This window comes from Mirounga leonina, unplaced genomic scaffold (genome assembly GCF_011800145.1).
Source record: "Mirounga leonina isolate KUSES-001 unplaced genomic scaffold, KU_Mleo_1.0 Mir_115, whole genome shotgun sequence".
Classification (NCBI taxonomy): domain Eukaryota; kingdom Metazoa; phylum Chordata; class Mammalia; order Carnivora; family Phocidae; genus Mirounga; species Mirounga leonina.
This window is the reverse complement of record NW_023270268.1, coordinates 11,822,510-11,834,636: the sequence shown is the minus strand read 5'-3', so window position 1 is coordinate 11,834,636 and position 12,127 is coordinate 11,822,510. Positions and strand designations below refer to the sequence as shown.

Genomic DNA, 12,127 nt, shown 5'->3' with positions numbered 1-12,127 from the left:
TTGGGAACCACCGCATTTTTTTTTTTCAGATGTTAAAACAACCTTGAATTCATGGAATCAATTCCACTTGTTCATGACACATAATCCTTTTTTTTTTATATTGTTGGTTTTGTGTTTATATTTTGTTAAGAATTTTTTCATCTGTATCCATGAGGGATATTAACATGTAGTTTTCTTTTCCTGTGATATCTTTGTCTGGCTTTGGTTTTTGGTTTTTTTTTTTCTAAGATTTTATTTATTTGAGAGAGCGTGCATGTGCGCGTGAGAGCACAAGCGGGGGAGGGGCAGGAGGAGAGGGAGAAGCAGACTCCCTGCTGAGCAGGGACCCTGATGTGGGGTTCAATCCCAGGGGCTTGATCCCAGGGCCCCAGGATCATGACCAGAGCCCAAGGCAGATGCTTAACTGACCTAGCTACTCAGGCGCCCCTGTCTGGCTTTGATATCAGAGTTAATACTGGGCTCTTAAAATAATTAGGGAAGTGTTTCCTTCTCCTCTGTTTTCTGAAAGAATCTTTATAAGATTGGTATTATGTCTTCCTTAACTGTTGATACTTTTCACCAGTGAAGCCATCTGAACCTGGGAAGATTTTTAATTACTAATTCAATTTTTATTGACATAGTTCTGTTCTGATTTTGTTTCTTTATGAATAATTTGGTAAAGTATTTCTTTTTTGAAAATTTTTTTCATGTATATGATATTTGTTGGCACAAATTATTCATCATACTCCTTTATAATTCTTTGAATTTCTGTACAGTCTATAGTGATGTTACCTCTCATTCCTAGTATTGGTCATTTGTATCTTCTTTCTTGGTCAGTCTAGTTAAAGTTTATTCACCTTTTGGTTTCATTTATTTTTCTCTGTATTTGGTTTCTATTTCATTGAATTCTTGACTTTTATTATTCTATTTTGTATTTGGTTTGCTCCTTTATAGCTTCTTGAGGTTGAAGCCTAAGTTATTTTAGCTATTTCTGTTTTTCTAATGTGAAATTTTTTTTTAATTTTTAAAGATTTTATTTATTTGACAGAGAGACACACAGCGAGAGAGAGAACACAAGCAGGGGGAGTGGGAGAGGGAGAAGCAGGCTTCCTGCTGAGCAGGGAGCCCGATGCGGGGCTCGATCCCAGGACCCTGGGACCATGACCTGAGCCAGAGGCAGTAGCTTAATGACTGAGCCACCCAGGCACCCCCTAATATGAAATTTAAATTATACTTTCATTATTGCTTTAGCTATATTCTGTATATTTCAGTATGTTGTGTTCTCATTGTCATGTAGTTAAAATATTTTTCTAATTCTTGATTTCTTCTTTGACCCATGGGTTCTTTAGAAGCGTGTTGTTTAGTTTCCTAATATTTGGAATTTCCAGCCTTTTTTTTCTCTTGATTTCTAGTTCCATTGTTGAAGATTTCTGATTCAGGAGCTTTAATATTAACATGTCAAAGACTGAGTTAAAAAAACCCCTATCCAAACCTACCATCTCTTGGTCTTCCTCCTCCCCGCTTATGGGTAATACCTCAAGGTAGGAAACTAGGAGTTCTCAACTTCTTTTTCTCTACTACTAATTCTAGTAGTTCACCAAAAAAATGTTGATTTGGCCCTTAAACATAGCCTCTCCTTTATGTCTACATTCCTACCACTGTAAATTTGGACCTCAACACTCACTTAGTCATATACCATCCTCCTGACTTGTATTTCTGTTACCAACAGGATCTATAAGGACCTTAATGCCACTCAGTGTCTATACTCACCCATGTGGTTTCTGTCATACTGTGCTTTGACTGTAGTTCTTGCTTTTGTGTCTTACCTCTCCATTTGGGGCATGACTGAGTTATAATTTGTGTGTCCAACATAGCCTTGCAGAGTTTTATGTGTATTGGTAAATACAGCAGAATATGTTTGATTCCTTTTCTCATTCTCTCTCAGCCTATACAGTTGGTTTTGGGGTTTGAGAAAATTTCAGGGTATGGACTATATTTAGTGGTTATAAGTATATTTTGGTTTTTTGGTAATAGATTGTAGCAGGGACTGGGCCCAGTCAGTCACAGTAGATTACATAAGGGGAGTTTTAGAAAAAGAAGTATTAACTATGATAGAAGAGTAATACAGAAGGAAGCCCTATATGATATGCTAAGGCTGAGGGAAAGTACTCAAGGAAGGACAAACTTAGGATTCAGATTTCATTAGGGTGTGGTTCAGCCCACCAACCCCAGAGAAGTTTGATGGTTAGGCCAGCCTAGAGCTTCTTTGGAGCTGCCCGACAGGCGATTGACCACCCTCTGGAGTGTAGGCATTCAGGAGTGGGGAGCTGCTAACCTGTAGCATAGTGTGCAGTGGGAGTCTGGGTACCAGCATGGGCAGGAAGCTTTTAGACTGTGTTACCATGTAAAGAGGACCGCAGAAAAGTTATTACTAGACCAAGGCTGCAAAGTCACATAAGGACTGTGTTCTGCCCCATGGCTGGGGTCGGCACCACCAGATGTTCTCACACCTATACCACCAACGCCAGCCTACACCTAAAATGATTGGAGAGCCTCTACTGCAGTGTTCTTTCAGCACCCTCTACCGAGAGAACTTAACATCATACTTACTTTAAAGGAGAACTACTTAGAAAGTATTCTGTTGTTTATCATAGAACATATATTGAAGGGTGCATTTGGAGCTAAGAGGCAATAAAATGATAACTGACACACAAATATAAAGCACTGAATGGTCATTTGCAAGCTTTCTCTGCCAGCATTTATCTTCTCTACCTCCAGTTCACTGGATAGCCTTTTTTTCTCCGTCACTAGGTAGAATCATTTTTTTCTTTATTCTGTTGATCTACCTGCTGTAGCCTTCGTGCCCCTGTTCTTGGGATTCCATTTTGTTTCTGGAGCATCTCGTCCTCTGAGAACACTATTTCTTCTAATCTCTCCATTTAGAATTAGGCCTTTCTGGGGCACCTGGGTGGCTCAGGTCAAGCCCTGCGTCCTCAGGCTCCTTGCTCTGCAGAGAGCCTGCCTCTCCCTCTCCCTCTGGCCCACTCCCTTTCCCCCCTCATGTTCTTTCTTTCTCTCTCAAATAAATAAAATCTTTAAAAAAAAAAATAATTAGGCCTTTCTGAACATTCTTTCCCATTTCCCTGGTAGCTGCTTTCCTTTCTAAAAATCATCTTTGGTCTCTCTAATTTATCTTTTGGTCTCTGTGATTTTGGCATTAGCACTTGGTTTCAACTCACTTCTCCACTCTGTAGAGATTGGATATTATAGGAACAATTTTTAATCAGCCCTGGTAATTTTTTTCACTTTTAAAATGTCAGTATTTTAATATACTGAGACATTTTAACATAGATCAAGCTAGTTTCAGTGGGGGAAGGGGGGATGTGTTTTGTCACACACATATACTATGATGTTGAATTCAAAGCAGTCTTTCATTAATTAGTCTAATAGAAGTCAGCCTGATAATATCTTTAAGTGCTGTAAACTAGGAATGTTTTCTCTTTCCTTCCTCTCCCCCTCTTTTCATTCCTGTGTGTGTGTTTGTGTGTGTGTTTGCTTTACAGTTCCCCCAAAGATTACATGTCACCTATAGTTTGTTTTAATGTACTAGTAGAGACTCATTTTAAAAGTAAATTCCTTAAGATCAGGTATATATATAGTTCTTAAATAAAGACATTTTGCTCTTGGCATAAATAAGTATTTAGAACTTGTGTTTTTGAAATTTAAAATTCAGTTTTCTGAACCAAACCATTATTTTCAGAGGAACATATAAACTTATCTGGGAATTATTTCTTTGGTTAGTTTTTTTCTTTAGACGGTAGAGATTTGTCATTTTTTTGAACCTTCCCTTGATTGTAGGTTCTCGTTCTGGTTCAGGGTAATTGAGAATTTTACTGACATATCCTAGAAATTATTATAGGACTGTCAGTTTCTTGAGGATATAGATTATTTATTGATTATTGTTATTGGTTATGGTATATGAAAATTCCTAGATGATAGGTTTTCAAAAATGGATGCTCATAATTAGAATTATATAGAAAATCAACCATATGTAAAAATGTAGATTTGCTGAACAAGTTTATTTAGTTAAAATCTCAAATTTGCTGATATTAATCATTTTAAAATAGAAAATAAAGCAAATAGAAAAATACAGTTTTGCTTCTTCTAAGATGATTTTTACTGAAACCTGCATAACAACAACAGAAAAATCAGGGCTATTCATAAAATGTCTGACTGTTGCCCAGTGTTCTAAATGCATATAATAAGTGGATCTGAAATCTGAATAACCTCTGTACTTTTTTTAAGTATATAACTTTGGCTTTTTGTAGTACAAGTGTACTAAATATTTAACTTTGTTTGAATAGCAGGAACATTTGTAAACATTTGCTTGTTTGTGTTTTAGGTAAAATCTGTAAAAACTGGGTCAGTTTTTTGGACAATGTGCTGCTGCTTATCGTATTTCTATATGGTAAGAATTCATATTTGAAACTATATTTGAAACTATATGAGGTCTAGCAAGTATTCGGAAATCAGACCAATTCCTCTTCTTCATCATTTTCTTCTCATCTGGACGAGTTCTTCACTTCCTTTCTCCTGAAATTTTTAGGATCCGAATTTTAATGTATTCCCATTCATTACTGCCATCCTCTTCTCTACTCCCATCCTTGGGGTGTGTGGGAGGGCTAATACTCAAGCCCTCAGATATATTTGCAGGAAGTGAAACAAAAATTTTCCTTTTCAAATGTATAATTTATCTAAATAATGTTCCTATCTTCCAGGAAAACTTACCTACATACTTTTTTCAATAGATAAGATTGGGGTTCAGAATTACCTCTTCATTCTCCTGCCTTTTTTCCCCACAGCACAGCCTATATGGTAGTCTTGTGCTGAAAATTAGTGATAATTTTAGGTAGCTTTTTTTCTGATTTTAAACAAATGTCATGAATTTGTGCATCCAAATTATCCATGCCCCTTTTAAAATGGTTGAAGCCTGAGACACATTCTGTGCAGTTGTACCCACGTACTAGCAAACTCATTCTCTTCGAAGCTTACATTAAAATTTTGAAAGTAATTTGAAGTCCTTCAGTTAGGACTTGTGCTCAATCAGAGTAACATTGTTTTTGGTGCAAAATAGCATGTGACTGAAGCACTAAACTGATATTCTTATATGCATTGCACACTGAAGGCAGGTAGTTCATTACAAGTGGTCCTGAGATATTTTAGACAAGGGTAGCATCGTTACAATATATATGTGAATGTCTAGTCTCCTGCTATGACTGTTGGTAAAATGGTTCTTCTAAGCTTTTAATTATTAGAGTACACCTAAAACTTTGATACTGACAAGAGCTTATTGCCTATTGAATGTACTCAAAAAGGTAATACTATTGGTTGAGAATAAACCTTATCTTTAGAATTTTTATGAATTTAGACCAGAATAGGGATGGCTGGCTGACTCAGTTGGTAGAGCATGCGACTCTTGATCTCAGGGTCGTGAGTTCAAGCCCCACTTTGGGCATATAGCTTACTTAAAAAATAAAGAATCACATAAAAAAATTAGACCAGAACATACTCATTTATTCTGATTAAATAGGCTATTCTAATTTTATGATACATGCTAAACATTAAAATGGAATCTTGATTTGTAATCCATTAGTAGGAAATAATTTATACTCAAGGTAGCACTTTTGAGTATCTCAAAGCATATCCAGATTATCTGAGTGTTCCTTGTAGTTCACTTGTTGGCTGATGCTAACATTGATTGTTCTTATTCTCAGTCAAGCGTCTTGCAATGTACTTATCAAAAATGGGGGAAGTAAAACCCTTTTTTTCTTTTAAAAATTTATGATCTATATCCCAAGAATCCTTACCTTCATGAAAGACTTATTACTGATTCACAAATTAGTGTTCTTAGAAGTGTTCTTAGTTTAATTTGACCATTTCTCCAGTGAACACAGAAAAGCATGTTGGATTTATGGGATTGTGTTATTTTAATAATCAAGAAAAATAAGTAGAAATAGGTTTTTTGTAGGTTATATAAATCAATTTTAAGCATATCTCACAATTGCTAAGAATCCTAGTGTTTATGTCTATTCATTATATATTTAGATTGTCATGACAAATAAAACTTACCAAACATCTTAAATTATTTAACTTTGCATTTCTTAACTCCTAGGTCTCTGCTTGGGGTGGCTATGTGTTTATCATTAACCTTATTCCGCTGCATGTATTTGTGTTATTACTGATGCAGAGATACAGCAAGAGAGTCTACATAGGTAAGTGATCTGACTTTTGAAATTTCAGCTTGTAAGAGATGTTTCATATACATTCTTTTCATTGAACAGCTATTTCTGTTTGGCCATATTACCCATAAGAAGGTAAAAATAATTTCATATATTTTTTTGCTCTTTTTGTATTAATAAGGTGGGTCAGGCATTTTTACCTAAGTGCATTGTTACCAACTTTTCCTTGATGAGTTTTTCTTTTGTTTTTGTAGAAATGAGTCTACACATACTAGATTTAATATTTGTCAGCCTAGCCTTTTTTGGGGGGGAGGCGGGAATGGGCATTCTATTGTGAAAATCATTCATATATATGTATTGTTCAGATTTGGCTTAGTCACTATGAAATTGAACATCCTCAAAGTAAACAGTTTTATAAACTTTTGAAAGCCCTCTCTGTATAATATATGGCAATCTTAGTCCATTTGGGCTGCTAAAACAAAATACTACAGGCTAAGTGGCATATAAACAACAGAAATTTCTGGTGGCGCCTGGGTGGCTCAATCGTTAAGCATCTGCCTTCGGCTCAAGTCATGATCCCAGGGTGCTGGGATCAAGCCCCACATCGAGCTACCTGCTCAGCGGGAAGCCTACTTCTCCCTTTCCCACTCCCCCTGCTTGTGTTCCCTCTCTCTCTGAGTCTCTCTCTGTTAAATAAATAAACAAAATCTTAAAAAAAAAAACAAAAAAACAGAAATTTCTCACAGTTCTGGAGGTTGCTGGAGAGTCCCAAGATTAAGGTACCAGAATGGTCACATTCTAGTGAGGGCTTCTTTCCTGGTTCACAGCTGGTACCTTTTTGCTTTGTCCTTACCTGATAGAAGGGATGAACTAGTTCTCTGGACCTCTTTTAAAAGGGTACTATTCCCCATAGCCCACAGAACCTTATTACCTCCCAAAGGCTACCTCCTAATACCATCACCTTGAGCATTAGGTTTTAAACTTAAGAATTTGGGGGGTGGGGGGATGACACACTCATTCAGACAATAGCATAGACTGAACCTTTTTTCTATGAAATCTTTTTCTCTCTAGGTTAAAACATGTCTTTTGAATAAGATGCTTAATGATAGATGTCTCAAATCTTAGAGCTCATTTTCTATGACAGAACTTTTATATGTTGAATTAATCAGAAGTTGTGGTCTGAACCCAGTGTCTTAGTAAAATAATACAATTCCATTATGGTAATGTTGGTAAGCAGTAACACAAAAATATAAAGCTTATTTACTTAATTAAAGAAAAAAAAAACCATAGTAGTTTGGCAGTTCCTCAAAAACTTAATCATAGAGTTCCCATATGACCCAGCAGTTCTATTCCCATGTATATACCCTAGAGAATTGAAAGTAATTATTCACACAAAAACTTGTACACTAATGTTCATGGCAGTATTCATTATTTCTAATAGCCAGCAAGTGAAGACAACCCAATGTCCATCAACTGATGAATGGATAAATGAAGTATGGTATATTCATACAGTGGAATATTTAGCCACAAAAAGGAATGAAGTACTGATACATCATGAGCCTTGAAAACATTATGCTAAGTAAAATAAGCTAGACGCATAAGGCCATGTATTGTAGGATTCTTTTTATATGAAATGTTCAGAATAGACAAATCCTTACAGACAGAAAGTGGGAGACACCTGGCGGCTCATTCGGTTAAATATCTGCCTTCAGCTCAGGTCATGATCCCAGGGTTCTGGGATCAAGTTCCACATCAGGCTCCTTGCTCAGTGGGGAGCCTGCTTCTCCCTCTGCCTGATGCTCCCCCCTCCTTGTGCTCTCTCTCTCTGACAAATAAAAATATTTTTAAAAAGAGAGAAACAGAAAGTAGGTTTATTGGTTACCAGGGGCTTGGGGAGTGGGAAGAGTAACTGCTATTGGGTATGGGGTTTCTTTTGGGATGAGGAAATGTTCTGGAATTAGGTAGTGGTAATAGATACAACTTTGTGACCATAATAAAAAAAAAAAACAACCACTCAATGGTACATTTAAAAGGGTGAATTTTATAGTATATGAATCATATCAATTAAATTCATATGTAGTCATTTTTATCATACTTTATTACAGTCACTACTGAAATTATTAATATATATTGAGTGCTTATTTTACACCACAAACTGTCCTGAGTTTTTTACATGTATTTAACTAATTTTCATAACCACACTGTGTGTAGTACATACTGTTACTATCCTCATTTTTACAGATGGAGAAACAAGGATGTAATTTGTTCAAGATCATGTGGGTAAAGCTTGAACTTATGGCTACATAACCCATGATGTTAAAAATTACTGTAACTGTGTGCCTACCATATAAATAAATACCTTACTGTTGAAATACATCAACCTGTGATACATTTCTACTCTGAACACACTGTAAACAGTCTTTGGGATCCAGAAAGGAGAATGATAGATTCAACTATAAGTTTCAACTTCCTGTTTTAGAAATATATAAGGAAAGGATTTTTTTTAAAGTTAAATGGTAATGGGGGGAGCTATGAGGTTATTTAATTTAAAAACTTTTGGGTCTTGAAAATTTATTTTTTTTCCCTAAAGATTTGTGTATTTATTTTAGGGGGTGGCAGAGGGAGAGAGAGAATCTCAGGCTGACTCCCAGTCGAGCACAGAGACCAACTCAGGGCTCAATCCAGTGACCCCAAGATCACAACCTGCACCAAAATCAAGAGTAATATGCCCAACCACCTGAGCCACACAGGTGCCCCAGGTCTTGAAAATTTAATGGTCAGGGGATTAGAGTGGGCAGCAGATTAAGGGATAGACTTGTTAAATGTCCTTGAATCAGGGAGAGGAAGAAGAGCCAAAGTAGTCAGAAGTAGCAAGATAAATACATTGTTAAAGAGGTCAAATGAAAGGATTTTCTACATAAAAGTTTAAAACATGAGCAGTGTCCAATTCCTTTGAGTATTAGCACTAAGATCTAGTAGGGTGAGAATTAAGAAAAGACCTTGTATTTGATGAATAGGATTTCTCTGGTAACTTTACAAAAGTACTCAATACTGCTTTAGTTGGTTCTTGAAAATATTTCTTCTTTTCAGGGGGAAGAAAAATAAAATAGTTTGGGCATATTATATATATGTGTGAAGTTAGATTAGTGAACGCCTCAGGTAATTTCATAGTATTCAGACTCTATACCATCTTCCTTGTTCCTTAATCGCTTATTCCATTCATATAACTAAGAGTATTTTAGGTGATTTTTATGCTCTTTCATAGTTTACTTCTAAATGGATGGAAAGTGATGGTATAGAACAGTCAATTCTCTTTCTTTATCCTAAATGTATCAAGATTTAAGTTCAGTTTGGGGCGCCTGGGTGGCTCAGTCATTAAGCGTCTGCCTTTGGCTCGGGTCGTGATCCCGGGGTCCTGGGATCAAGCCCCGCATCGGGCTCCTTGCTCCGTGGGAAGCCTACTTCTCCCTCTCCCACTCTCCCTGCTTGTGTTCCCTCTCTCGCTGTGTCTCTCTCTGTCAAATAAATTAAAAAAAAAAAAAAAAGATTTAAGTTCAGTTTAACCTAATGGTCCTGAAAAATATGAAAGCATTATAAAGTATATATACAGGTTGTCCTCTGATTTTACCACATAACATCCTTTGTTTGTAGTTCTCTCTCCTTATGAGTAGAAACATTTAAAGAAATAATGATTGATAAATGGCAAACTCATAACCATACATTTGATTGAGTTCTCAGTATCAAATTAAATGAAGTAAAAATGAATCATTTGAAATAATTATGAAAAATGGTTTTCCCTTTCAGTAAATTTTTTGCATGAGTATTTAGAATCTGTTGGTAAGCCAAGGAAAACTCAAGTTTGTTCATATGTGGAAAGGGGGGCACATGGAAGATAATGTGGTTGTATAGGGTAGGTGTGGCACAGGAATGGGGGGAATTGGGGGGTTAAGGGATAAGAAAAGCCCCTACTACTTGAAATTTGGGTGGGGAGGAATTGTTGTATAAAGTTAAATTATTTTGTGAAGTTATATTTTGTACTTGGTATATGTCACTATATTGGGATATGAAATACGTTACAAATAGGATTCTGATGTTTTAACAAGAAAAAAGAACACCCATATCTTATTTTGCATTTATAGAAAGACTGGTTTGCAGGTATCACCTAACACTAATGGGATGTGAAGTTATTTAGCCTTTATAAAGTTTATCACTTTTTATCATGAAATTATTAAAGATATGAAGACATATTTAGGGGTGTTCACTGTGATGTAAGTTATAATTGTGAAAATAGTTTAAATGCCCAGATTTAAATTTTATTTTCTCTATTGGACATTTAAGTTACACTTAAATTGTAGTGTTGCCATATCATATGAAATATTATGGCATCATTAAAGTTGGTATTTGATGATATAGGAAAATGTTAATAAAAGGCAGGAAGACAATAAGGATTACTACTGATATTTTTTCTTCATACTTTTCTCTGCTTTCCAGATTTTCTACAATGAGCATGTACTGAATTCACAATAAATGAGACTTGCTTTTTCATTTACAGGAATGTGAATTTTATCTCTGATGGTTGTTAAGGGTCTCATTAAATTAGAATAATAATTTAATGAGAGGGAAGAAATTAGTTTCTAGTATTGATAAATGATTTTTAAATGTCACTGAGGAATTTGTTTATTGTCTGTTTTATTTTATTTTTATTTTTTTTAAAGATTTTATTTATTCATTTGAGAGAGAGAATGAGATAGAGCATGAGAGGGGGGAGGGTCAGAGGGAGAAGCAGACTCCCTGCTGAGCAGGGAGCCTGATGTGGGACTCGATCCCGGGACTCCAGGATCATGACCTGAGCCGAAGGCAGTCGCTTAACCAACTGAGCCACCCAGGCACCCCTATTGCCTGTTTTAGTAAGGTCATTTGAGTAAGGAGAGTAACAGAATCACTTTTTTTTTTTTTAAACAGAATCATTTTTTTATCTAAAATGTATTTTTATGGTAATATTTACTGGTGGAACCATCATATAAAGAGTTAAGTATTATAGACATACCATATATTTTAGTTCTGTACAAATTATTCTAGGATTGTAGAGTTTGTGAGTGAAGAAAGAGAATCCTGCTATTAAGTGAATTAAGACTAGGAAAGCACCTGGCTGGCTCATTGCATGGAGCATGTAACTCTTGATCTCAGGGTCATGAGTTCAAGCTCCACATTAGGCATAGAGCTTACTTAAAAATTTTTTTTTAATTAAAAAGTAAAACCAAAAAATAAAAGTAAAACCATAAATTTTAGGCATCATATTTATACTTGGCATATATAAACAAAATATATCTAATGCTAAACAACAGAAAAACTTAAAAGAAAAATTGCATGTAAAAATTCTAGGATACAAAAGCTGGAAGCACTAAAATTTAGTTTGTCCAATTTTACCTTTTTTTGGAGGAAATTTAAGCAAATCGGTTCACTAGAGAATTAGATATTTAATAGATACTACGTTTTGTGCCAGCCATTAGAATGCACAGATGATCAAAAGATGGTCTTTTTCGAGGGAGCTTATACTATACAACATAATTTCATTATTACAATGTAATTATAGCATATTAACAAAATGGAAATGGGAAGGAGTCTGTGAAAATCAGTTTTGACTTTTGAGTTTCAGGAAAGTCTTGTTAGGCTTTCCAACTGACTATGTCCTGAAAGTTTTAGAGATAAATCTTGATCTTGAGAGGAGAAAATAGTATAGAAACAGACTTACAGAGGGTTTGTGATGATGTAACCATAAATGAGAGGTGCCATAATGGGGTAAGAATATGAACTGCAGAGCCAAATTAACAGGATTCAATTCCTGGTCTAGTCACTTACTAGTGGTGCAACTTTGGGCAGATTACTTACTTTCTTTATGCCTTAATGTC

General features: G+C 35.6%; 1 protein-coding gene across 1 annotated transcript in view; it reads left to right on the top strand.

The window, feature by feature from the left end:
- STT3B (STT3 oligosaccharyltransferase complex catalytic subunit B) overlaps nucleotides 1-12,127 on the top strand; it is a 100,647-nt gene that overhangs the window by 59,359 nt on the left and 29,161 nt on the right. Inside the window, exons 4-5 of the mRNA XM_034993270.1 lie at nucleotides 4,382-4,447; nucleotides 6,152-6,251. Of these exons, the coding sequence (XP_034849161.1) occupies nucleotides 4,382-4,447; nucleotides 6,152-6,251 (166 nt within the window). The remainder of the gene's footprint in view (nucleotides 1-4,381; nucleotides 4,448-6,151; nucleotides 6,252-12,127) is intronic.